The following is a 27,926-nucleotide window of genomic DNA, read 5'->3' on the forward strand; positions in this document are numbered from 1 at the left end:
TATGTCCTAGGTTGTGCCATGAAACAATACACTATTTAACTATTGAAGTCTAGGGCTTGACAATCTAGCAGAAGTCACTGAGGAACAAGAATGTCCATATAAGGGGTTACTAAAAAGTAGACCTTTTAAAAAACTGAGAGACCAGAATCAATACACCTGTCTTGGTTTGTTAATCATAGTTAAAATTTTGAAACTGAAAGCAATAAGCTGATCTTTCAAACAGCAAATACATTAACTGAAGACACAATGATGTGAAAAGATCACTGTGAAGTACCAGTGGTATGAAAAGTTCAGGACGTCATTGAGTAGCATTGTAATCTTGACCCTGCGCTGCTGGTTTCTCTGACAGTTCAGAGGTGAACATTCTGCATATCTATGATAAACTGTAGTACTCTGAAGGTATTGCCCAATTAAATAATTTGGGTTTCTCAATGCAGGTATCACTTTCTACTGTGATTTCTGGCTAAGCAGGGCTGTTGGCAGATCAAGTTCTTGTTTCAGTCGAGACCATGATGGTATTTGATTGTCTATTCCGTCACTATACCTAACCCATTGGCTGATACATCTCATACTATGCTTCCTGCGAGGGGTGTGATGGTCAACCAGTCAGCCTAGTGCTGGGCCCCAGCTAAGAGGGGGATACTTGGATTGGATTTTTCAAATTTTTTTTATTGACTATCACAAGCATAGCAACATAGTATGCATGTTAAGTATTGAGCACTCCAGAAAATTTAAGACTTAAATAGACTATCTTTGTAACACGTAACACATAACATGTGAAACCAGAACACGTAAATGAACTATCCTCCATAGTAGTCTTCTTGGGACATTACATATTTGTTCAAACAGTGATCCCACATTTGCACTCAACATTTTTCTTTTTTGGAATTGTTACCAGGGTCAATTAGTAATCCATAAAATTATATCATTTTTATAAATTTCTTAATTACTCATATTACTGATCATGGAACTTAGAAACTTTTTTGCTCTTCACAAATAGAAATTGACTGCAAAAGCTAAAGATTTCTTGTTGCTGGGAGCCTATAAAAGACTATGCCTCAGCTCTGACAGCCATTTTCAAAGAGGAATTCTAAAAGTTAACTTTGACCAATGTCAGAATCATTACAATGATTTTGCAGCCTCCAAGAAGATGATTTTTGAAGGAGAAAACACTCATTTGAATATAAGTTGCAGCATATTTACTAGAAAGTAATTACACTATTTTATAGCACATTAAATAAGTCAGGTATAGCTAGCAAGAGGAGTTGTGCTATTCACCTACTAAAAATTGTGTACGTATATTTGCTATTACAAAATGCATTCTTCTATAAACGGTGACACTGCATTTCTAACGAAAGTTGGATCTAAGAATAGCTCTAGTACTGAGTTCAGAAAAGTCACCCTAGGGGAGAAATGCTTAGCAGTTTGTAATTAAATAGCTTCCTTAAATATATTGCTGTTACTCATTGCATATGAGTTTACACCTAATTCATATAATTCATGTTTATTTATAATTACTTGAGTAATAAGGAGTATTAAACTTTTGGAATTACGTATTCTCAGCTTTTTAAATGTTGTACTATGAAAGTTAATTTTTGACAGTAGATAAAATACAAGGGTCTGTAGCAACTTGTTTGGTAGAAGAAAATTTTAGCGCATGGGTCATAGCGCTGCTATGGGGAGCAAGTTCAGTCCTTCCTTTTCTCCTCTCGTCCATATCAGATTGTCCACTTTGGTCTCCAGATGACCAGAATTACCACTGTAACTGCTGACAGAGGAATTTTGCTCTCTTTGTTTTTGACTGCCGTTGTTGGCTTTCTGATCTGGGATTATGTCTCATTGAAGCCAAGCCTACATAACACCAGGTGAACACAGTTGCTGGTTTCTTCCTGTCTGTATCTAGGCTTAACACTCCAGGGTTTAGCAAGGCAGGAAAGGGAGAAAGTAAATTATTTTTCCCAGCTTTTTCAAAGCCTGTGAAGCAAGCCTTTTGTTTTTTTGACAGAGTCTTGCTCTGTCACCCAGGCTGGAGTGCAGTGGTGCGATCTCAGCTCACTGCAACTTCACCCTCCTGGGTTCAGGGGATTCTCCTGTCTCAGCCTCCCAAGTAGCTGGGATTACAGGCATGTGCCACCATGCTCAGCTAATTTTTGTATTTTTTGGTAGAGATGGGGTTTTGCCATGTTGGCCAGGCTGGTCTTGAACTTCTGGCCTCAAGGGATCCACCTGCCTCAGCCTCCCAAAGTGATGGGATTACAGGCATGAGCCACCAAGCCCCACCCACAAGGCTTTTTTTGCCTTAACTTTTTCTCACATCACTGCATCTGATGGATATAACTCACACCCTACAAAGAGTAGGTGCTCCCTGTGTCTCCTCTTGGGAAGAGTGTATATTGCCCCTGTCTTAGTCTGCTGTAATACAAATACCGTAGACTGGGTGGCTTAAACAACAAACACTTATTTTATTCAATTGTGGAGGCTGAGAAGTCCAAGATCAAGGTGCCTGCATATCCGGTGAGGGTCCACTTGCTGGTTTGCAGATGCCTGTCTTCTTGTTGTATCCTTACATGGCAAAGAACAGAGAGAGAATTAGGCTCTCTCTTGTCTCCTCTCATAAGAGCATGAATTCATTTATGAGGGTTCCACCCTCATGACTAAGTATGCCCCAAAGTCCCCACCTCTAATACCATTCCACCGGGATCAAGGGTTCAACATATGAATCTGGGGGAACAAACAAGCATTCAATCCATAACTTTACCTGGTACTGTCCTGGTACAGTCTTTACCTGGTACAATCCTTACCTGGTACTGTCTCCCTTCCCAGTTCTTCAGAATCACTAAACTGGAGGATGCCCAGGTTTTTGTTTTATTTGTTTCCTCTTTTGCATGTATGATCCACATGGCCCCATCCTAGGTGTTCCTAAAACCTCTAGACATCCAGAGCCACCATCTCCTTTAATACCCAAATTGAATGGTTGGTGCTACCATTCCATATGCCATAGGACCTCCAGAATTCTCCTTAAGTTTTCCCAAAATATCCTGGAAGAAGTTATGGTCTCCTGGTCATTCATGCTGTGATCTGCTTTCCTGCTTTAGCCTGGATGTTAAACCAGAGGCGGCTGACCTCCCTATATGCCCACCACATCCCTGGCACATAACCCTTTTCCTCTCCCTTTCTTTCTTGTTTCCTTTTCTTTGTATGTTACTGGTATGTCTCTTGTGCTACAAACTCAGGCTCTCAGGAAATGTGACTTTCTTGATCTTCTTATATTGTGTTTAATGATCACCATTTCACCTAGTGATAAAAGCTTAATCTTAGCCAATTTCAGGTCAAACTCATAATTTCTCCCTTTCCCCCTTTCTCTCCTAAATTCTGACAGAGGTGGGGAGGACTACATGGTGTCAGAGCACCAAGGGTGGTGGTAGAGTTTGGCCTATTTTCCCCATCTGTCCATGACAGCCGCATTAGTCTGTTCTTGCATTGCTATAAAGACTTACCTGAGACTGGATAATTTATAAAGAAAAGAGGTTTAATTAGCTCATGGTCCCACAGGCTGTGCAGGAAGCATGGATGGGGAGGCCTCAGGAAGCTTACAATCATGGTTGAAGGTGAAGGGGAAGCAGGCACGTCCTACACGGCTAGAGTAGGAGGTAGAGAGAGAAGGGGGAGGAGCTACACACTTCTTTATTTTTTTAGATGGAGTCTTGCTCTGTCGCCAGGTTGGAGTGCAGTGGCACAATCTCAGCTTACTGCAACCTCCAACTCCGTGGTTCAAGTGATTCTCTTGCCTTAGCCTTCCAAGTAGCTGGGATTATAGACATGCACCACCATGCCCAGCTAATTTTTGTATTTTTAATAGAGACGGGGTTTCACCATGTTGGCAAGGATGGTCTCTATCTCCTGACCTTGTGATGCACCCTCCTTGGCCTCCCAAAGTGTTGGGATTACAGGCATGTGCCACTGCGCCTGGCAAGTGCTATGCACTTTTAAACAACCAGATCTCGTAAGAATTCACTTACTATCATGAGAACATCAAGGGGGAGATATCTGCCCTGAGGATCCAATCACCTCCCACCAGGCCCCTCCTCCAACATTGGGGATTACAATTCGACATGAGATTTGGGCAGGGACACAGATGGAAACCTTATCATTGGCCTTTGCTTAAGAGTTCATCTTGTCTGATTCTTGGTCCTTCTCACATCTTCACACTGGTATTTGTTGAGATGTCCTTTGTTACACCACTCTATGCAAGTCAAGGGTGGTGAGATTTCCTCTTCCTCACTGCAAGGCCCCCCCAGGTCTGCTGGCTGTCAGTGACACATCTGTGCCACTCTTGGCCAAAGAGAAAGACATTCCACTGAGTCCTGCAGTACCCTGGGGGCAACTCTGAACTCGATGAGGCTGCCTGAGGTCTGCCATCCTGATACACCACACAGACATCTCTACCCCAACTCTGTGGTGGAGGGAGGGGCGCTTGGGTTGCAGAGGACCTCGGAGAGCTTGGCCACCTGGAAAGCAAGGCATTAGTTTGCTTTGCTCTCTCAGATCCCCAAGCCCTCTGGGGATTTGATGCTTCCTTCCTTCCCCAGGGCTGGTAGGGGGACAGAGAGCAGAACTACTTCTCTACTCCTCAGACACTGAAGAGGGGCCTCATCTCCTTTCTCTTCTGACCCTTCCCTTTCACAGTAGCAATAATCTCTACAGGCTAGTGGGGTGGGCTAAAAGGAACTGTTTTTGTTTGTTTGCTTTTGAGACAAAAACACGCAGGCTGTCACCTAGGCTGGAATGAATGCAGTGGCGCACTCACGGCTCACTGCAGCCTCGACCTCCCAGGCTCAAGTGATCCTCCTGCCTCAGCCTCCTAAGTAGCTGAGGCCACAGGAGCATACCACTACACCCAGTTATTTTATTTTATTTTTTTTTTGAGATGGAGTCTCTCTCTGTCACCAGGCTGGAGTGCAGTGGCATGATCTTGGCTCACTACAACCTCCGTCTCCTGAGTTCAAGCGATTCTCCTGCCTCAGCCTCCTGATTAGCTGGGACTACAGCCGCGCACCATCATGCCCAGCTAATTTTTGTATTTTTAGTAGAGACGGGGTTTCACGATGTTGGCCAGGATGGTCTCAATCTCCTGACCTCGTGATCCACCCACCTTGGCCTCCCAAAGTGCTGGGATTACAGGCGTGAGCCGCCATGCCCGGCCCATTTTTTAGTATTTTTTGTAGAGACAGGGTCTCACTATGTTGTCCAGGCTGGTCTCCAGTGATCCATCTGGGCTCCAGTGATCCGCCCACCTCGGCCACCCAAATTGCTGGGATTACAGGCAGGGGCCACAGCACCCAGCCAGAAAAAACTTTAATAGCATATTATCTTAAATCTATAGTTTATGCCTGGAATCCTTATAGTTTAAAAAAGTCAAAAGCCAAGAATCTGGTCTGTGTGTTCTGGTCTAACATCCTTCTTCTAGTCAAATGATGGGGAAAGGGTAAAAGTCAGAAAGCAGGAAGTGCTAGTAACAAGAGCCACATTGGGTAAGATGTCAAAATAATATCCTGATACTTGAATAAGCCTTTTTCTGAAGCTTTGAGAGAAGTGAGTAACGGAGGGTGTCGACAGCATAAGGCCTTGGAGGGACTGCATTAACAGTCCGGCGCGATACTCCAGGCCTCCAGGAATTTCTTCCTGGCAGTCTCCTCCTCAAGCTCTGTCCCTTTCACAGTTTGTGAGCTAGTTCCCTTCTCAGCCCTACTTCCCAATCTACCTCCCTTTCTGGGACACCTACAGATTCTCCAAATTCAGCACATTCCTTTTTGTGCCACCCTCTTCTTCCAGACCAAGGCTTGGAGTAGAAAGTGGGAGTTATTTCACTTTTAAAGATGCCCTCTAGGAATCTGCCTATAAAAGGAGCTATTCCCCACCCCACAATGTACAAATGCATGTGAATTACACTTCCTTCCCATTCTATTATTTGAAAGCAACTGCTGTCCTATTTTTTTTTTTGAGATGGAGTTTCGCTCTTGTTGCCCAGGCTGGAGTGCAATGGGTACGATCTAGGCTCAGTGCAGCCTAGGCTCACTGCAACCTCTGCCTCCTGGGTTCAAGCAATTCTCCTTGCCTCAGCCTCCCAAGTATCTCACATTACAAGTGCCTGCCACCATACCTGGCTAATGTTTTGTATTTTTAGTAGAGACAGGGTTTCATCAGGTTGGCAGGCTGTCTCAAACTCCTAACCTCAGGTGATCCACCCGCCTCAGCCTCCCAAAGTGTTGGGATTACAGGTGTGAACCACCATGCCCAGTCTCTATTTTGTTTAAAATAAAAAAATTTCCTTCCTCTTTCACCTATGTAAAAAATTATTTTTGTTTATTTTCTTGAGTTATGTTTACCTTTTAAAAACGGGCAACGCTTAGGATCAAGGATTTTTGATTAGTTTTACAAAGTACCACACCCAGGAAAATTGAGCCAACAAATTTGCATGCAAAGCTTCAGGTCTCCCTACTTCTAAAAATGCATACCTCCTTAACAGCTCTCCACCTCCGACGCTTAGAGAACCGAAACCCAAACCTACAGCAGGCACACTGCCCAGTTCCCTCAGTGACACAGAAACTGAATGAAAACTTGTTAAAGCAGGAAGGGTTGCAGATGCAGGGGATGCCATATTAGTTTAAGTGCACGTGGTTTACCTTGAATATTAAGCATTTCTTTAGGTAGGTGTGGAGCTGCGCAGTGTCCCATGACAGTGTATAATGTCAACGTTTTTTTTCTTTTTTCTTTTTCTTTTCTTCTTCTTCTTCTTCTTTTTTTTTTTTTTGAGACGGAGTCTCACTCTGTCACCCAGGCTGGAGTGCAGTGGTACAATCTCGGCTCATTGCAACCTCCACTTTCCAGGTTCATATGATTCTCCCGTCTTATCCTCCTGAGTAGCCGGGCACATGCCACCACGCCCACCTAATTTTTGTATTTTCAGTAGAGACCGGGTTTCACCATATTGGTCAGGCTGGTTTTGAACTCCTGACCTCAGGTGATCCACCTGCCTCGGCCTCTCAAAGTGCTGGGATTACAGGCGTGAGCCACCGCGACGTCAGTGTTTATTTTCATGGCTGCTTTGATTTCATTATGATCAAGAGTTTCAGAACAAACTAAGGAATTAATTTGTATTTTTGTCTGCATTTAATCCTTTAAAAGTCAAATAATTCTAGAAAGGCACGTGTGGGGGATGCGTTCACGTTTAGTGTTCAGACTTTGATTCCATCCGCTGTATTCTTTGCGTCTCAACCTCATTACACATTCTGCCCCCAGCTTTAATGTTTCCAGGCAATATATAACTCTTCTCCTATAAGGGTGGAATGGGTGGGAACCATAGGTCTAATTGCTCCATATGTAGATTCAAACACTCCTCCCTTTCTGCAACCCACTGCCCTTCCTCAGCCTCTGTTGCATCTCCGATGGATGTGCAATTCTGAGTTTCAACAGGATTCCATCCTCTACTTTGTACAATCTCATACCATTCCTCTACCTGAGGTAGGAAAATAGGGTCTGGAGGCAGGGAACATAAGGCCAATTCACGCTTCAGCTATAACAGGAAATATCCTCTCCATAGGGCGTTAACCTTGGTTTCCTCGTCTATAAAATGGAGAGAGTAGTCATTCCTGCTTTGGAACGTGCTTTTTAGGATGAGTAATGTAAATTGCCTCATGCAGTGTCTGACACATAGTGGGTGCTTGATAGATCTTTGTTAACAGATATGCCTTTATATTGATTCTTAGCTGTAGGAGGCATTCATTCAAACACATATTCAAATAATCTTTTAGCTATATTGCTGCTTGTATATGAATTTCTCTTGCCTTCTGTGAACTCCCTTATATCTCCAAGATTTCAATACAGGAATAAGGAGTACTCCAAAGATTTCTTGCACTTTCTGGAATTAGACGCTGTGACTTTAGCTTCCTTCCTTTGGATTTTAGGAGGCAGAGTCATGTATTGAGGTGGGTGCAGTGGTGTAGGAAGAAGGCCATTTCTGGGAAAATGGGACAGAGTATCGATCTTTTTCATTATGGCCCCTTTGCTTCATTAGAATAAACATTTATTGAACAAGTGTAAAGCATGGCGCTAGTAACTCATGTTTTATTGGCGTTTTCTTTTCCTTTTTTTAAAAGCTATCTCCTACAGGAAGGATATTAGCTCTTTCATTCTCTCAAGGGTCAGATGTAATCTTCCAATATCTGACTTTCTCGTCACCCATCTGGGAAAGACGCCGTCCCTTTAAGGCCCTGGAAAGGGTTTAAGTGTTGGTTTCGGTGGGGAGGCCACGCCCCATCACGTGACCGCAGCCCCAGCGGGGCGGGGCCGGCGTCTCCTGGCTGCCGTCACTTCCGGTTCTCTGTCAGTCGCGAGCGAACGAGCAAGAGGGTGTTCGACTGCTAGAGCCGAGTGAAGCGTGAGTGCGCGGGATCCCCTACCCCTACTCCTCGGGGGCCCCCCACCGTCCCAGCCGGGCCGTGAGCTGCCTTTGGCCCTCCACTCCTCTCGCCGGTAACGGCCGCGGGAAATGGCGGCTCTGCCTTACCTCCCCTTTCCCCTCTTCGGCGTCCCCAGGCCCCCTGCTCGGTTCCTGACTCCGCGCCTGACGCGCTTTGGGCCCTTCCGCGCTAGACTCCCGTCCCCGGGGAGCCGAGCCCAGGCGACGGTCGCTGCGGCCCTGGGCGGCAGATTGAGGCCGGCCGGGGGCAAGGAGCCGCGGGGAGGGGTCGCGGTCCCTCTAGGGACAATGCGGCGGCGGCTGGCCTAGGTGGGGCGCGTGCAGTTATATACTCTTCCCCCGGCCCTCGCCCTGAGCGAGGTGGTCTGGATACTGGGAGAGCGGATGCGGGCGGGAGGGGGCGGTGGAGCGGTGGGAGAACGGCTGATGTGCTGGGGGAGGGAACCCTTCGAGAGAAGAAAATGGCGCTTGGTGCAAGTCCCGCCCCTTCCCACGCCGTGTTCTCCGCACTTCGCCGCCTCCCACGCCCCCTCCGACCAACCTGTCTACCCTCGCCCGAGGGGCTGCTAGCCACGGGGTTCTAGCAGCTTGCTGGGTCCTTGCGACCCGTTCCCAGGTCTTGTGTTTGTCACCTTCCTGTTATGCCGAAGTCGTGTGCCCTTCAGTCCTGGTTCATTTTCACCTCGGTTTTTCTGATCTTCCTCTCAGTCAGCAAAGGCTGAAAGATTCCGTTTCTCTTTTTAAAGTTGCGTTTTGTATAAATTCTACAATAGCGGTTTCAGTATCAGTTACTTGAATTACAAGCTGCTTTTCCCCTCACCCCCACATTGGAACAGGTAAAAATATATTTGTTAAAAGTTGAGAGGCTGGCTTTAGTTACCGTTACCTTTCTTTTCCAGTGGACTTCTTTGGGTTGAATACCAGGTGGTTCTTTGAAAAATTCTTGGGGCGGGGGGTGGGATTGCATTGGGAGTTATACCTGATGTAAATGACGAGTTGATGGGTGCTGACGAGTTGATGGGTGCAGCACACCAACATGGCACAAGTATACATATGTAACAAACTTGCACGTTGTGCACGTGTACCCTAGAACTTAAAGTATAATAATAAAAAAAGAAAAAAAAGAAAAATTCTTAGGCCCCCAGGCCGTTTTTAATAACAGACGGTAGTTATGATCGAGAGTTTCAAAGTGAAAAATTATATTCAATTTAGTTACCTTTTTAAAAAATATCTTTTTGTCGTATTAACTAGCATAAACTGAACTAAATTGATTTTGGAGATTAGGTTGCAAAGTGGAGCAGAAACAGAAAAAATGGATAAAACGTGGTCATGAACGTTGCTTTTGCCTTCTCAATTTACTCTTGAAGACGTTACCAGTTAAAATCAGATTGAGCTTTTTGAATTTAATGGCTAGGATTGGGGTGGCCCACTTCTTTTTCCTTGACCTCCTCTTTTGGAACACATGCAACATCAGTGCTAATGCAGGTTTCGTCTAGAGCGCTAGATTATTTATGATTTTTTATTTTGAGGAGGAATTTTAAGTCTTTTTTTCTTGTATTCAGCAAATACACTGTGTTGTGTTTAGGCCCTTTAAGGCGTATAGAAATTAACCTATTTATGGCTAGTGTTCCGTTATTGGAACGCTAAGCATGTGGCAGTTTTTTATATCCTACTGCTCAAGGTCATCGCCAAGGTCTGGTTGCAAAATTCAAAAAATTGTAACCTCCGGCATAAATGGGTTAATAGGACCTAATCTCCTCTGAGATGGGGAGAGCAAAAGATATTTTGATAATCAGCGTTTTACGATCTGGTGTTATAAGTGCCTTGAATAGAGGTATCCACATGTTTTGGAATTCCTTGATATTTGGGACCTAGGCTTACTGATAGTTTGCTCTCTGCAAACTTGCACTCAGGCACTCAGTAAACACCCACTTGTAAGCAATGCACTAAGCTATGTGTGTCTCTGGGGGAACCTGGGGAGCTACCAGCACGGTAGGAATTTGCGGGAAGGTTTTGCACCTCACATAAGTAGGTTCTTCAAATTTTAATTATGTTCCAGAGTAGAAAATCTGTGTGAAATGTAATGAATTGCTGAATTGCTGTGAATTGTGTAAAAATTTTTTTTTTTTTTTGAGACGGAGTCTTGCTTTGTTGCCCAAGCGGGAGTGTAATGGCGTGACCTCGACTCACTGCAACCTCCGCCTCCCAAGTTCAAGCGATTTTCTTGCCTCAGCCTCCCGAGTTGCTGGGACTGCAGGCGCGCCACCGTGCCCCTCTAATTTTTGTATTTTTAGTGGAGATGGGTTTCACCATGTTGGCCAGGCTGGTCTGGGAACTCCTGAGCTCAAGTGATCCACCCGCCTCGGCCTCCCAAAGTTTTGGAATTACAAGTATGAGCCATCGTTCCTGGCCTGAATTGTGTATAATTTTGTATACTCTTGAATTAGTACCTGTTGTTATTTTGGTGATATGACCAAAAAGGCAAAATATGAATAAAATATGTGAAAATTAATTAGATGTCACATTTGCATAGTACAGCTAGTTCCCTGTTGTGTAAATGTTGGAGTCAGTTCCCCACAGTGAATAATTTTACATTAGTTCTGATCTCATTGGTGTGAAGTCTAAAGCAGTAATAGTAGAATTACATTTTTTCTGGTTTTAACAGTAATTGTTATCTGTTGCCTTCTTGCAGTCTACCCTACCCATAGTGTGTAATGCCACTAAAACGAAGTATAGAAAGATCCATTGGCTTGGAGAAAGGTTAGAGGTGTAGGAGTGTATGACGTTTAGTTCATTGTTCTTACTGAGTTCAGCACATTGCACCCTGCATGTTATTTGCAACTTAAAAGAGTATAAATTAAAACTTGTGTTCAGTGTAACAACTCCAGTACCACAAAAATGGTAGAATGAACCATGGAACTTGTCCTTGATTTTTTTCTTTGACTGGGGGAGAGCTAAGTTGAAAGTAATAGAGTACCTTGATTTATGTAATGTATTTTTCTTTCAGGATGCCTAAATCAAAGGAACTTGTTTCTTCAAGCTCTTCTGGCAGTGATTCTGACAGTGAGGTTGACAAAAAGGTGACTATTACTGCACCAAGTCGTTTTTGTGATATTCAACAATATTGTCCATATCCCATTCTGAAGGATAGTAAAAGGCATATTGACATCTTAAAATGAGGATCTAGATGGGAGTGGTGGCTCATGCCTGTTACCCTAGTTCTTTGGGAGGCTGAGTTGGCAGGATTGCTTGGGGCCAAGAGTTCAAGACCAACCAGGCTCATATTGCAAGACCCTGTCTCTTTAAAAATAAAAATAAAAAATGAGAATGTGAATGGGTATTTCTGGTGGTGTGGTTGGTCTGTGGACCACTTGAGTAGAAGTGCCTAGGATGCTTTTTGCACATTCATACTCATAGGCCCTAATCAGACTTAACAAGTCTGTTGAGGACCATTAGGAACCCTGAAGTTGCAGAGCCACTGCCTTGGATCCTAGGGTCATATAATTCTAAGTAGGCCAAAGTCACTATTTGCCATTATTTAGAAATTTACCTGATTTTTTTTGTAAAATGTTTATTTTTTTAAAGACGGGGTCTTGCACTCTTAACCAGGTTGGGGTGTGGTGGCAACATCATGGCTCCCTGCAGCCTCGACCTCCTGGTCTCAAGCAATCCTCCTGCCTCTGCCTCCAGAGTAGCTGGAACTACAGGTATCATGCCTGGCTAATTAAAAAAAAAAATGTTTTAGTAGGGTCCAGGTGTTGCTGTGTTGCTAAGGCTGATTTCAAACTCCTGGCCTCATGCTGTTTTGCCTCAGCCTCCCAAAGTGCTGGGATTACAGGTGTGAGCCATCATGAATGGCCATAAAATGTTAATTATGACAGTTCTCTCAGTTACTGGTGTTTATTCTGCACATAAGGTTTTCTGAATTTTAGACTTGGTACATTTTAAGTTGGAATGTACCAAGTTTGTGCTCTGGTCCTTTCCATTTAACTAAATCAGCACCCAGTAAAGCTAACTTGAAACCCATTTTGACAAGATAGGCTTTTTCTGTGTTAGATGACAGCTGCACCGTAATTGGTGCATTTTGCTAAATTGAGCATCTCAGTGGAGCATAACTGAGCGTCTCACTCTGCGGTCAAGTCTTCCGTCAGAATTGTCCTTTATCTCATAGAACTTTACATATCTGAATAGATATTTATATCCTAGAAATAGAATAAGTTGGTGGTGTTTTTCCTAATCAGTATATATCCTTTGTAAAATAGCAAGTAATGACTAGCCTTAGTAGACCTGTGGTTTCTAAAAGTTTATTAAAAAGAAGCAGGCTCCCCATCTTTTTTTTCCTCCTGAAGCTTAGCAATTTTAGCTATAAAAAAAGGGGAGAGCCTATGGGAGATTGGAGAAGTTGTAATGTTAAAGTATAAATATAGACTATAACAACACTTGGAAGGGTAAAATAAGGCTTCAAAGACTATACTTGAGTAAATTTCTTAATTTAAAAATTTGCACCCTATATAGTATTTGAATATGTTCATAATAACAAATGTGTATTGAGCTTTTATTTGCCAGACATGCACTAGTCCACAGGGAAAACTTAGAGCCTGATTTATAGAATAATTACTTTCTGCATACTGAGCTGAGTTAACTTTTTGTTTGTCCCAAGTAGTAATATTAATCTTGTAAACACTTAACCTTATATACCATGTTTTTCATTTCACGTTTTACATGTATGTAATATTTTTCCTAGCTTCATCTAATTTGATAACTTTCAATTAATTTAGTAATATTAAAATATTTATATTATTTCATCAAGAAGGAACATGACTGCCCTCTCCTGTTTGGATTGGGAATTCTAGTGGTTTTTATGGGTTGTTAGCTCTTTTTGAGAATGAGACTTTCTAATAAGTTTTTAAAATAATGCAGTTTTTAAAACACTTGTGATTTTTGAAAGCTAGTCTAACACATAGCTGTCTATCTTCAATGATTTTTTTTTTTTTTTTGTGGTGAGGAAGTTCTTGAGTTGTTGGCTCTCAGTGCCCAGTGCAAAATAGCTCTCTTCAGATTTGCCTAGTCATAAATTCCTTTTTTTAAAAATTTTGAGATGAAGTTTTGCTTTTGTTGCTCAGGCTGGAGTGCAGTGGCGTGATCTCGGCTCACTGCAACCTTTGGGTCCCAGGTTCAAGTGATTCTCTTGCCTCAGCCTTCCGAGTAGCTGGGATTACAGGCGTGTGCCACCACGCCTGGCTAATTTTTTTTTTTTTTTTTTTGAGACGGTGTCTCACTCTGTCGCCCAGGCTGGAGTGCAGTGGTGTGATCTTGGCTCACTGCAACCTCAGCCACCTGGGTTCAAGCAGTTCTCTGCCACAGCCTCCCGATAGCTGGGATTACAGGTGCCCGCCACCAAGCCCAGCTAATTTTTTTGTGTTTTTAGTAGAGATGGGGTTTCACCATTGTGGCCAGGCTGGCCTCGAACTCCTGACCTCAAGTGATCCTCCCGCCTCGGACTCCCAAAGTGCTGAGATTATGGGCGTGAGCCACTGCTCCCAGCCCATAACTTCCTTAAGCCAGCATAAATCCCTTTTGGAATAGGCAGGACATATCCTGGAAATGGAGTAAGTTGGTTGTATTCTTTTTTTTTCTTTTTGAGGCGGAGTCTTACTCTGTCACCCAGGCTGGAGTGGGTTGTATTCTTTCTAATTAATATATCTGCTTCATAAAATAAGTAACTGACTAGCTTTAGTAGACCTGTGGTTTCCAGGTTTATTCAGAAGCAGCAAGGTCCCTCCTTTTTTTTTTTTTTCTACCAAAGAAATCATACGTGGGATCCCAAACCACAAAATAACTGTTCCTGTGGTTAATACCATTCTAATGCCTGAAGTGTCTTTGGGATCCTGAGAACAGAGTTTGAAAACATTACTAGTTAGAAGGATTGGTCAGATTCATAGTTTTGTTGTCAAGTGAAATTTGCTTGTGTATATATTTATGATATTTTGGATATAGTCTTTTGATTGTTTAACACTGAGATGTGTTTTATTCTTATGTGTGCAAATTTTAACCATATTCTTTTCTAGTTAAAGAGGAAAAAGCAAGTTGCTCCAGAAAAACCTGTAAAAAAGCAAAAGACAGGTGAAACTTCGAGAGCTCTGTCATCTTCTAAGCAGAGTAGCAGCAGCAGAGATGATAACATGTTTCAGGTAAAGTTGGCTACTTTTTTTTTTTTTTTTTACACATGGAGTCTCGCTCTGTCAGGCTGGAGTGCAGTGGTGCGATCTCGGCTCACTGCAACCTCAGCCTCCTGGGTTCAAGCAGTTCTGTGCCTCAGCCTGCCGAGTAGCTGGAATTACAGGCACCTGCCATCATGCCCAGCTAATTTTTGTATTTTTAGTAGAGTTGGGGTTTCACCATCTTGGCCAGGCTAGTCTTGAACTCCTGACCTTGTGATCCACCCGCCTCAGCCTCCAGAAGTGCTGGGATTACAGGTGTAAGCCACCGTGCCAGGCCAAAGTTGGCTATTTCTTTAGATTCAGAGGAATTATTATCTGGCTTGATCTGAAGAGTGTTAAAAGTACTATAATCTGATAATTGCATAATATGTGTGTTACAATCCTCTTAACTAGAGACATTTATTAAAACAGAACAAACTAGTTAAAGTATTTTGTACAATGCTGGATTATTGGTAAAGTCTCTAAAGTCCAGTTTTGCTGTATTTAAACCAATGCAAATTTAAATGTTACAGAAATCCAAAAAATGAGATTGAGAACTGCACATTTTGAAAGCAACTTGGAGGAGGCAGGTCAAGTGTTGGGACAGTAAGCTATGAATAGATTATTATGTGCCTAATTTTGGCCTGATGAGCAACAGAAAGGGGAATGAGTTGAATAGGTAAAGTGAAGGAAGTTCTTTAGAGGGACTTGATGAAATCACCTGGAGAGGACTCGTATAGCTTCTCTTGGGTTTCCTATCTTGTTTTAGGGACATCTGGCATCTTTGTACAAGAAGGATTTGTGAGGAAGGGGTGTTGGGGTTAAATGGAAGCAGGTGAGATTGCTTAGATGATTGTAGGCTTTAATCTGTATGTGAGGTGATAAGGGCTTAGATGGGTTTTCCTAAAGGAGAAATTGTGCCGATTACAAGATACAGGTTGGAAAGAATGGACCAGAGGAATTAGGCAATCAGTGAAGATGTGGACTTGATTGTGGATGTGATTAAAAAAAAAAATTGGCCGGGCGCGGTGGCTCAAGCCTGTAATCCCAGCACTTTGGGAGGCCGAGATGGGCGGATCACGAGGTCAGGAGATCGAGACCACCCTGGCTAACACGGTGAAACCCCGTCTCTACTAAAAAATACAAAAAACTAGCCGGGCGAGGTGGCGGGCGCCTGTAGTCCCAGCTACTCGGGAGGCTGAGACAGGAGAATGGTGGGAACCCGGGAGGCGGAGCTTGCAGTGAGCAGAGATCCGGCCACAGCACTCCAGCCTGGGCAACAGAGCGAGACTCCGTCTCAAAAAAAAAAAAAAAATTGAGTTGCTTCTGTAGCACCTGAAGGACTTAGTTGGGAAATGTTCATGTGGGATTATCAGCATGGTTGACTAAAGTTGCCTACTAAAGTGTTAAACAGGAAGAACAGGAAGCAGATGAGGGCATGTCTTGGGTTATATTCAGATAAAGAATGGAAGGAGAAAGAGGTGTAGGTTAAGAGAGAGGGTGAAGGAAAATTAGAAGAGTGCAGTAATGGGAGCAAGAAAAGGATGAGTGTTTCCAGAAGCCATAAGTATTAGTTGAAACCAAAAAGTTGGGTGGAATGAGCGACGACTTTTTTTTTTTTTTTAGACAGGGTCTCTGCTGTGTCACCTAGGCTGGAGTGCAGTGGTGTGATTTCTGCTCACTGCAACTTCCGCTTCCTGGGTGCAAATGATCCTCCTGCCTCAGCCTCCTGAGTAGCTGGGACTACAGGCAATGCTCCATGATGCATGGCAAATTTTTTTTTTTTTTTTTTTTTTGGTAGAAATGGTGTTTAGCTGTGTTGCCCAGGCTGGTCTTGAACTCCTGAGCTCAGGTGATCCGCCCACCTTGGCTTCTCAAAGTGTTGGGATTACAGGCATGAGCCACCCTCCCTGACCAAGACTGTAAACATTTATATGACTAGAAAGCAAGGCTAACATACATGTATTTTTTGACCTGTTGATAGCTTTGAAAGGTGGAGTGCCAAGATTAAGGTGAGAATGGGAAAATTTAAGTTTTTTTTTTCTAATGCTTATTTTTGCCTTGTTATACTTCTGGGTAAAGAAGATAGACAAAGTACCGATGAACTATTTAGTTCGGAACACACATTTTAGAGATTCGATTCTGTTAAGAGGAGTTTGTGAAAACTAGATCAATTTTTAGGAATTTTCTCACCAGAAAAACGGAGCTTCATTTCTTAAACCCTCATCTGGAAAGATTCCCAAGCCTCCTAAGGCTGACATTGCATCTTTTGAAAGCCTGCCTCTAGGAGGAACATAGGTCATTTTTTTTTTTGAGATGGAGTCTCACTGTGTCACCAGGCTAGAGTGCCGTGGCATGAATCTTGGCTGACTGCAACCTCCGCCTCCTGGGTTCAAGAGATTCTCCTGCCTCAGCGTCCTGAGTAGCTGGGACTACAGGTGTGCGCCACCACCTCCAGCCAATTTTTGTATTTTTAGTAGAGACAGCATTTCACCATGTTGGCCAGTATGGTTGGCCAGGATGGTCTCGATCTCTTGACCTCATTATCCGCCTGCCTTGGCCTCCCAAAGTGCTGGGATTACAGGCGTGACCCACCGCACTGGCCTAGGCCTTATTTTCAGAGTGGCTTTCAGGGATCTAGTAGTGTAGGCATTGTAAGAGATAATATAATAATTTCATTGCCATTACAGCTTGATGTACATTAAACATCAGTACATAAGCCGTTCTCTAAATGTAGTAAAGAGTTGTACCAAGGGAAAATCAATACACTAGTCTTTTAAAGTCTGAAATAATTGAGGCAGAATCGTGACTAGAGAGAAGATATTAGAGATGCTTGCTTCCTGGTTCCTTCAGCCCTGATTTTGAAGAACTTTCTTCCGTAGGGACATAACCTACCTGGAGTGACATCTGTTATTATAAAGAGACTGGAGAATTATCTCATAATCACCTAGTACCTGTGTCTTGAAAGGTCAGAATAGTTGAGGCAGGAAACTTTGATCCATATTTTTCTTCGAGTTAGGCACAAAGGGTCAGTAATAACTACCTTAATTGATTTGATGATTTAAGGATACTTGATACTTTGAAATTATTTAATTTAAAATGATTATAACTGGTCATTTTAATCTGGGGCAGGAGTCTGTAGAATTTTTTTTTAATTTGAATTTTCTTTTTTGTGTTTGAAGGAATTATTCATAACCTTTATCACAGGGGTCCCCTGCACAGGAGGTGAGCGGCGTGTGAGTGAAGATTACCGCCTGAGCTCTGCCTCCTGTTGGATCAGCAGTGGCATTAGATTCTCATAGGAGCGCGAACCCTATTGTGAACTGCGCATGCGAGGGATCTAGGGTGTGCGTTCCTTCCGAGAATCTAATGCCTGATGGTGGGATAGTTTTCATCCTGAAACTGTCACCTTTCCCCTTCCCTGCCTGTCGTGGAAAAATTGTCTTCCATGAAACTGGTCCCTGGTGCCAAAAAGGTTAGGAACCGCTGCTTTATCAGATCTTCACAGGGGACAGGGAATCAAATTCATATAAGAATCACAGTTCTTTATGAGGTATATGGTATTTTTTGCTGCTAATCTCCAGATTTTGTGGATATAAAATATTTTCTGTCATCTGATTTTATTTTCTTCCAATAAAATGGGATTTCAGTGATCTTTATTTTTTCTACCTTTTTTTTTTTTTTTTTGAGGTGGAGTCTCGCTCTGCTGCCCAGGCTGGAGTGCAGTGGCCGGATCTCAGCTCACTGCAAGCTCCGCCTCCCGGGTTCACGCCATTCTCCTGCCTCAGCCTCCCGAGTAGCTGGAACTACAGGCGCCCACTACCTCGCCCGGCTAATTTTTCGTATTTTTTAGTAGAGACGGGGTTTCACCGTGTTAGCCAGGATGGTCTCGATCTCCTGACCTCGTGATCCGCCCGTCTCGGCCTCCCAAAGTGCTGGGATTACAGGCTTGAGCCATCACACCTGGCCTTATTTTTTCTACCTTTAAGTAATATGTCCCCTATACTAATATCTCATCACTTGTTTAATTTTTGCTAATAAGAATTTGTCAATTTTACTCTTTTTTTTTTTTTTCTAAAGGAGAAGCAAATGTTGGGCAGATTTCTTTTTTTTTTAAGAAATGTTTTTGAGGTATAGTTTATGTACAATAAAATGCACACATTTAAAAGCATACTTTGATAGACTGTGATAAATGTACATGGTTTTGTGGCCAGACCATTTTCATCACCCCAGAAAGTTCCTCTTGGCTTTGCAGTCATCGCTCGTGTCCTAGGTAATCACTGATCTTATTTCTACCACTATAGATTTTTGTTGCGTGTTCTAGAACTTTGTATAAATGGATACATGCAGTCTGTTTTTTGTGTCTGGTTTTTGCTTAGCATAATGTGTTGAGATTAGTCCTTGTTGCATATATCAGTAATTTGTTTTTATTGCTGAATAGTATTTTGTGTGATAATACTACAGTTTGTTAATCCATTCACTTTGGATGGACATCGGAATTGTATCAAGTCTTGGGCTATTAGGAATACAGCTTCTGTGAATATTCTTGTACAAGTCATTTTGTGGACATTTTTGCCCTTTTGGGTAAATACCAGATATATTTGCTGAGTCATAGGGTAAGTGTGTAAACTATATAAGACACTGTCAAACCACTTTCCATAGTAGCTGTAGCATTTTACACAGCCATCAGTACAACTTACGAGATTCCAGTTGTACCACATCCTCACTAGATATTGTCAGTCTTTTAAGTTTTATTCTTTTTAGTTACAATGAATGTATAATAGTAACTCATGGTGGTTTTACTTTGCATTTCCCTCATGTACAGGTCTTAATTCATTGTACATCTTTAGTGTGTTTATTGGCTATTTTTACATCTTTTGTGAAGAGCATCTTTTGGCCACTTAAAAATAATGCCAGGTCATTTGAGTTGTAACGCTTTATGTATTTTGGATATAAGTCCTTTGTCAGATGTAAGTATGATTAGTTTTTTTTTTAGACTTCAGGGAGACTTTAGTTTTCAAAGCAGTCTAGTTTAAAAATGAATGAAGGTTAACAGAGAAGAAAGAATATGAAACCAGAGAGACAGAATCAAACAGACAGGATAAGGGCGGACTGGCAGTTGATCAGGGGCATCTGTGACAGATCTTCTCTCTTGGAAAGGTGGTTCTCACCAGTTCTGGTCAGTTCATCATTTTCTTCATGTTCACAGTTCTGCTCCTTCCTTAGGCTGTGCTGGAAGGCCAAGACCCCTGTGGCTGCACCTTGAGTGAATATTTTCTTTAGGTTTCTGGTTTACCTTTTTATTTTCTGAAGCATCTTTTAAAAAAAGGCTTTAGTGTGATTGTCTATTAATTTTTCTCCTCTTTTGCTTAATGCTTATTTTCTGTCCCAGACATATTTTGTCTACCATGGCCACAAAAAGTTTTGCCAGTGTTTTTTCGTAGAAGTTTTATAGTTGTAGTTTTCACGTTTAGGTCTATGCTTCATGTAGAATTAATTTCTCTGTGTGTGGTGTAAGATAGGGATTTAGAATCTTCCCCACCCCCAATGCAGACGCTTGTTGTTTCAACACCATTTGTTGAAAAGAGTATATTCTTATTCCTTTGAATTACCCTGGATTTTACCAAAAAAAAAAAAAAACAAAACCAAACAAAAACCAGTGAGTATATCCCATGTGTGTGTAATTTTTGACTCCATTGTGTTCCATTGACCCCTATGTCTGTCTTTACTGCAGTGCCACATTGTCTTCCCTTACTGTATTACAGTGAGTCTTAAAAAGTGCTTAGAGACACTTTGTTGAGGAAAGCCTGTTTTCTCTGGAGTTGGTAATTTGTGGTAAGCAGATACGTAAGATTTTTGAAAAATAATTTTCTGTGAATATTTTTAAGTTCTCAATCTTTGAGTGAGGTGCATTAAAGATGTTATTTGAAGTGAAATGAAAAGGAAAAACTTTGTTATTATTGACTGGAACTCTGGATTTGTATATGGTTGAATGGTTGGTGAAGCATTGTAGCTAGTTGCATCTGTGGATTCCTGTTGGTTGTAGTTTGTACTGCAAAATTTTGCTTCCTTTTTTTTTTTTTTTGTGGTAAAAATCATAAAAGTGTATTCACATTATTGTGTAACAGATTGCCGAAACTGTTTCGTCTTGCAAAACTGAACCTCTGTAGCCATTAAACAACAGTTCCCTTTCTCCCAGCCCTGGGTAACCACCATTCTACTTTTTGTTCCTATGAACTTGACATCATGTAAGTGGAATCATAAAGTATTTACCTTTTTCCTTTTTATGACTGGCTTATTTCATTGACATACAATGTGACAGGATTTCCTTTTTTAAAAGCTGAATGATACTCCATTGTGTGTCTATTCCACCCCCCTCCCGCTTTTTGTTTATCAGTTCATCTCTGGGTGGATATTTGTGGTGTTTCCCCTTCTTGGCTCTTGTGAATAATGCTGCTATGAACTTGGGTATGCAGATGTCTCTTGGGGTCTGTGCTTTTACTTCTTTGGGATATATACCCAGAGGTGGGATTGCTGGATCATATGATAGTTTAAACAGTAATTTCCTTTGGTTGCAGTTCTGATATCGAGAGTATTACAGTTGACCTTTGAACAATGCAGGGTCAAAATGTAAGGCACCAACCCCTGTGCAGTTGAAAATCTGGTTATAACTTTTGACTTCGCCAAAACAAAACTGCTAAGTATAGCCTACTGTTGACTGGTAGCCTTACCAGTAACATAAGTGGTTAACATATATTGTATGTTATATGTACTGTATGCTGTATTCTTACAATAAAGTAAGCTAGAGAAAAGAAAATATTACTAAGAAAATAATATGGGAGAAAAAATACATTTTACTGCACTGTATGGTGTTTATCAATAACACTAGTTTATGTTGTCTGTTTATAAGATATATCATGTTAGAAATTGTAGGCAACCATAGCTGCAGATTTCAGTCCGTGGTACATATGAAGCAATTCAACTTTTAATTATTATTTTTTTTTTGCTTTTTAAAATTAAAGACAGAATCTTGCTGTGTTGCTCAGATTGGGCTCAGGTGATCCTCCTGCCTCAGCCTCCTGAGTAGCTGGATCATAGGCATGCACCACTGCTTCTGGCATTTTTTTTTCTTGTGATGTCATGCCTTCTCTCTGCTTCTTGGGAGCACTTTCAGCATCTCTAGGGGCACTTGTATAGGACTCATCGTGTTAAGGTTTATGGTATTGCACTAATCATGATGAAAAATATGTGAAAACCGTGAGAGATCACTTTTTGCTGCAATACACAATTTGTTGGAGACATGAACTGCTCAGCAGAGATGATTAGCATCACATGGTGTTTTACACAAGGTGTTTTAAGCAGATATTTGTAACATTTGAGCACACTGAGATAGCAACAGGAAGTGGCCATGAAATTATTAGCACTACTACACTATGTACTGCGGTTAATTTTATGCAGTTGTGATTTAATCTTTGTTTACATTTCTGCTGTGTCCGTGTGCGTAAGTTTTGATACATTTTAACTTCATATAATAGATTTGTATGTTTTATGATAGTAATTGATAACCTCATATCTATGTATGTTTTATGCATTCATGACATACCTTTTTCTTAGTGTTGTCGTTATTTCTAGGCTACGCAGTTGTTCTGTGAGTTTTTTCAAATTGTTAAGTCTGCAAATTTTTTTCCAGTATGTTCATTGAAAAAAATATGCATATAAGTGGGACCTGCACAGTTCAGAGCCATGTTGTTCAAGGGTCAGCAGTAACCATTTTCATGATTAGATGTAGAGTGAGCATGCAGCAGGTTGTGAATATGAATACAGTTGAAACAGATACCACTCTTGTAAGGAGCACCTCTTTTTATGTTTGTTTCTTTTGCAGATTGGGAAAATGAGGTACGTTAGCGTTCGAGATTTTAAAGGCAAAGTGCTAATTGATATTAGAGAATACTGGATGGATCCTGAAGGTGAAATGAAACCAGGAAGAAAAGGTGAGGTCTAATTACTTGAATTTTGTTATAGTGTTAGGACTAAACTAAAACTTTTCTGAGTAGCTTACTTAACTTGAAATGTTGGCAGGACACACGGGGCAAGGAAGAGTCTTAGTTGATTCTCTATCTTCTGTAGTCATTTTGGACATGATACTTAACATTTTTTTAAAGAGATGTCTTAATACAGCTTTTGGGAATAAAACCCAGAAAAGTAACACCCCCTAGTATCACTTCAATTGGCTGCTAATATACTTGAACAATCTTTAAAAAGGTTTATAGCAATTCTGAAGCAGATTAGGCACTATCTGGGAACTTGTAAAATCTGGAATGGAAAATCTCGGTTTACAATGCTTCCTTTTGATTCAGCTCGTAAAAGCTATTCTTTAGGGCGTTATTCTTCAAGCGGATCTCTGCTTTCCTTCCATTTGTGCTTCATCCAGTCCCAAGCCTCTTAGCATTCTGGAAGCATATTTTATATTATTCACCAAACAGCTAGAGAAGGTGAGCCAACCTAAATTTGTATATTTGGATTGCTGCTCTAGGTTGACCCTCAGCTAAAGAAAAATGCTTCCTTATTTAGTTTTACTCTGCTTGCCTGTTAGTTTGAAAGGTACCACTTGTTTGCTTTATTCAGTTTTTTGTTAAACTCAGCCTCTATATGTGTTTATACGCTTTCGTATTTTCTTCAAGTCACTTCGGGATTGGTCATTCACGTACCAGAGTGACTGATGCCATATTTCTTGTTTATTCTTTTTTTTTCAATTTCATGGCCTTCTGGCAGTTTTCGGGGAGTACCTTCTGCTAGTTCTTGTTTACTTCTCTGTTTATATGCATCAGTATTAGAATGCTAGAACATTAAAGTACAAAATATAGAAAATATAAAATTTCTGTTCATACTTTTACATCTTAAATAGGAAAGACATATCTCACATTTTTTAACCGTTTGTGTGTTGGGTTATATGCTAAATTCATTATTCGTGTTAATCATTTACAACAACTCTTTGGGGTGTAGATACCATTTTACTGGTGAGGAAACTAAGGCTTACAAGGTGTTGTAGTTCTTTTTTAAGGATCATACGCTTAGTGAAAGTGAGGCTGGGATTTTAACCCTGACAGGATGACCCTGGAATGCAGTTACCTGGTATATACTTTCTGAGGAGTCCTATATGAATCAGGTCCTGGGAATTTTTCCAAAGTGAAATGAATGCTTCTGGAAGAACTCAGCACAATTACTCAGCTTGAATTTCTGTGGAAATTTTGGGCAAATATTGGAACCAACTGGAAATATAGTAATGGGGTATCACATGCCAAATCTGGACCTGACCATTTTAGCCTGATAGTTGGCAGGTATTAGTAAGATGTGTCTTCAAACCCTCATTTATTCTCATTGGTTAAAATAGGTACTATGCAGGATGCACTGTGGAAAGTAAGACTGGATATGAGATTGATCTGCTTAGTAAATTGTGATGATGATTTGTTAATTAACAAATGTAAGAGATGTACATTTGATTTCAGTATTGTAGCATTGTGTCAAAGTGGCATTTTTTTTTTTTTTTTTTTTGAGATGGAGTCTAGCTCTGTTGCCCAGGCTGGAGTGCAGTGGCGTGATCTCGGCTCACTGCAACTTCCGCCTCCCAGGTTCAAGCAATTCTCCTGTCTCAGCCTCCTGAGTAGCTGGGATTACAGGTGCCAGCCACCATGCCCAGCTAATTTTTGTATTTTTAGTAGAGATGGGGTTTCACCATGTTGGCCAGGCTGGTCTTGAACTCCTGACCTCAAGTGATCCACCCGCCTTGGCCTCCCAAAGTGCTCGAATTACAGGTATGAGCCACTGCAGCCGGCCTAAGGTGACAATTTTGGTAAAACAGTATTCTAGTTGGAAGTATGAATATCCTCAATGCTTAAATAGATTTTCACCTTTGAATTTTTAAACTTTGTTTTAGGTATTTCTTTAAATCCAGAACAATGGAGCCAGCTGAAGGAACAGATTTCTGACATTGATGATGCAGTAAGAAAACTGTAAAATTCGAGCCATATAAATAAAACCTGTACTGTTCTAGTTGTTTTAATCTGTCTTTTTACATTGGCTTTTGTTTTCTAAATGTTTTCCAAGCTATTGTATGTTTGGATTGCAGAAGAATTTGTAAGATGAATACTTTTTTTTAATGTGCATTATTAAAAATGTTGAGTGAAGCTAATTGTCAACTTTATTAAGGATTGCTTTGTGCCCACCACCTAGTGTAAAATAAAATCAAGTAATACAATCTTAACTGTTGTGGCCTTTTTTGATCATAAGAATTGGTACTGTTTAAGGCCAAAAATAACAGTTTTTATAGATCTTTTAGTTTCAACTCAATTTTTACAATAAAAAGGATTCGTATTGCATTGAGCTTATAAACTTACGGTTTGAGAACTCCATATTTGATCTATTCTCTTCCAATCAAATGTCTAGGCTTGTTTGACTTTCACCCCAATGATTTTTCACTCTTTTTATAATTGTTTACTTCAGTTTCCTTTAATAACTTAATCTCTTCATGTTCAGTTTTTACTTCACTCTTTATTCTTTTCTTTGAGTATGTTATGCTTATTTGGAAAGTCAGTGAAACTGTCAAAATGTTATCTCAATAGGATACTTACATGAGAACTACAATCACCAAATCTACTGTATTCAACATTAGCAGATCTAATTTGATAAACAACATGGCTTGTGTGAAAATTGAGCAGGTGTTTGTTTACCCATAGTGTTCTGTGTAGTTATTGCTTAGTCTGCAGAAAATAATGACTTAGATGAGATGTCTGACTTGCTTTCACTTATTAAACATGTTCACCATGGGATGATGTCTGTAACATCAGATATTGTTAAACTAGACTAGGATTTAATAAAAATTGTGAAAGCTTACTGGCCTAACATTTTATTTTATAGTATTGAGTATGAATTATATGTAGCCAGAGATGTCATTAAGTTTTACTGTTACAGTAGGTAATATGGTTGGTTTGTAGGGAAAAGAGCATATGAGCAAATGCTTGTGTATTTTGGCCTTTGCCCCAGTAGAAGAGACCAGTGGCATTCTAGGCTTGGTGTTACTAAGTTTTAGCAGACACTAGTAAGTGGTTTGTATTTAACCATACTGATGAAGCAGACAGATTGAGGCACAGATTTTAGTGGCTTTGTGGCAATAAATAGGGCATGGTGTGCCTTAGGAAAAGAATGTTTATGAAGGGAATTATAACTGAAATTAAAGGAGGCAGCAGTGAAGAACAACTAATTCTCTTCTATCTAAATGATAGACGCATGATATTTTGAGATTTTTATAACGAGTGGAACACAATTCTAGGTAGACTAGAAAAAGGAAAGGTTTAAAGACATATAAAAGATTCTTGTTGACAAATTATTTTCGGTAGCAAATCTCAAATGGTTACCTGCTATTAAGGGCTGCCATATCAGAGTTTTGCACTATTTTGCTACCAAGTTTGATTCGTACATCTAAAACATTTTGTAGTTGATTGTCAAGGACTTAATTTGCAAATCATTTGCCAGGCCACATAGTTATCAATTTTTTTTTCTAGTAGCTATTCTGTTGTATTTTTAAAACATTTTTTAGATGACTTTTTAAAGTATATTTAGCAGTAACCTTAAGAGGTTCAAATTGGTGAAATCTCTTCTTGTAATTTAGCCTTCATCAAATAATAGGTACCAATGTATTAAAAATGTTTTTTTTTTTTTTTTTTTTTTTTTTTGCAGCCCCTTGAACCTAGAGTAGGTTCAGAGAAACTCCCAAAATTTGTATGTTAGACACATCATGCTTGATTGGTAACTTCCCTCCTTTTTTGGGGAACATGTTTGTGTCCTATTAACTTAATTGGATAGATTTGTAAATATTTCTTATTTTTGGCACACAGGAAGGGTAGTTAGAATACAGAACTTTGATTTTTGGTGTAGATGCAGAGGGAATGATGGGTAAATTTCCTAAGTTTATATGAATTTGGGGGGTGTATGCATTTTGAAACAATCTACTAACAGATGGTGCTGAAATCTATTACCTACATGTTATCTAGTTGTTTAGCATTATGTTAATGAAACCTCCTTGTAAGGAGTGTTTCTTTGGCACAGTTGGTAGGTTGACTGCTAACTTCATTTAAATGTGTTACTGGATATGCAATATACTGAGATTATTAATCTGTTTTTTGTGTATGGGAAAAGAGAACTGGGTTAAAAGAAGCAAATTAACTTGTTCTGAAAAGAAAGTATAGATTAATTTTGTTTTCTGTTTAAATTTTATCTCCTTGGTAAAGATTTTTTTTTCCTAGGCAGAAAGCTTGGCATTTTTAGGCATAGATACCTTACCTTACAATGCCAAAATGAATTTAATTCCAGTACTCAGGTTTTTCCCTTTAACAGACTCTATGTGTATCAGGGCTTTCTAATGGGTTTTTCTTCTGTTTTTAAAATGTGAGCAGCATTTGACCAATTTCCAGTGCTCTTAGCATTTTACTTAACGAACAACCACTACAAAAGAAAATATTTGTAATTTGATTGTGTTTTGCTTTGCTTCATCAATGCCTAAGAACTTAAGAATACTCCTACTTCATTAGCTACTCAAGATGCTGTGACAATCACATCTACATAATGTGTTTAGAAACAAAGAATTGGGTGAAAAATGAAATAAGTATATTCTGACTTGGCTATTGAGGGGAAAAAGAAAGAATTCAGTATTAAGTGTTCCTCACAGGAGATATGTTAGCAGAATACCATAAAAGTTTGAAATCTTTAAAAAGTACTAATATTTAGATCTCTCTCCTGAAATTCTTTGCAGTTCATTTTTTATGGCAATTAACCCAATGAAACACTCAAAAGTTTTTTTTTTTTTTTTTTTTAAGTGGTGTTTTTCCAGATAAACTCTAGGGTGAACATTCACATAATCACAAATATGTAATTCTGTACTTGTGGAATGCCTGTATGCTTTGTTTTCGTACATCTTCCATGGAGATGTCTGAATATAATACTCCATCTGTGAATATTTTAAATGTCGAAATAAAAGAAAGAAATCTGCCCTTTGTGTTATCCCAGTTTCACAAACCTGAAGGTAAATGGGTAATTTGTCTGTTGAATGGGTTTGATTAATAGAATGCCTTTCTGTGTGAATGCTTTGGAATGTGGATTAGTCTTGGGTCCGTCCTTTCCATCTACCTGATCCAAATGGAAAAATGCAAACACTTAGGTGTACACAGACTCTTTTTTTTCTTTCTCCCTGTAAG

The 27,926-nt window shown here is 40.5% G+C and overlaps 1 protein-coding gene across 6 annotated transcripts in view; it reads left to right on the forward strand.

Moving 5' to 3' along the window:
• The window catches only part of SUB1 (SUB1 homolog, transcriptional regulator), a 68,291-nt gene extending 40,571 nt beyond the window's left edge, over window positions 1–27,720 (forward strand). The window contains exons 1-6 of one of the 6 annotated variants that reach the window (XM_025386884.1): window positions 8,412–8,430; window positions 8,681–8,686; window positions 11,487–11,559; window positions 14,548–14,670; window positions 22,562–22,670; window positions 24,614–27,720. In XM_025386884.1, coding sequence (XP_025242669.1) covers window positions 11,488–11,559; window positions 14,548–14,670; window positions 22,562–22,670; window positions 24,614–24,693 — 384 coding nt within the window. In that variant the 5' untranslated portion in view covers window positions 8,412–8,430; window positions 8,681–8,686; window position 11,487 and the 3' untranslated portion in view covers window positions 24,694–27,720. Of the gene's footprint in view, window positions 1–8,310; window positions 8,442–8,680; window positions 8,687–11,486; window positions 11,560–14,547; window positions 14,671–22,561; window positions 22,671–24,613 lie in introns of those variants that run through there. The other 5 variants (XM_025386880.1, XM_025386885.1, XM_025386886.1 and 2 more) reach the window with 5 other exon arrangements.
• The last annotated feature ends 206 nt before the right edge of the window (window positions 27,721–27,926 follow it).

Source organism: Theropithecus gelada, chromosome 6 (genome assembly GCF_003255815.1).
Source record: "Theropithecus gelada isolate Dixy chromosome 6, Tgel_1.0, whole genome shotgun sequence".
NCBI classification, from domain to species: domain Eukaryota; kingdom Metazoa; phylum Chordata; class Mammalia; order Primates; family Cercopithecidae; genus Theropithecus; species Theropithecus gelada.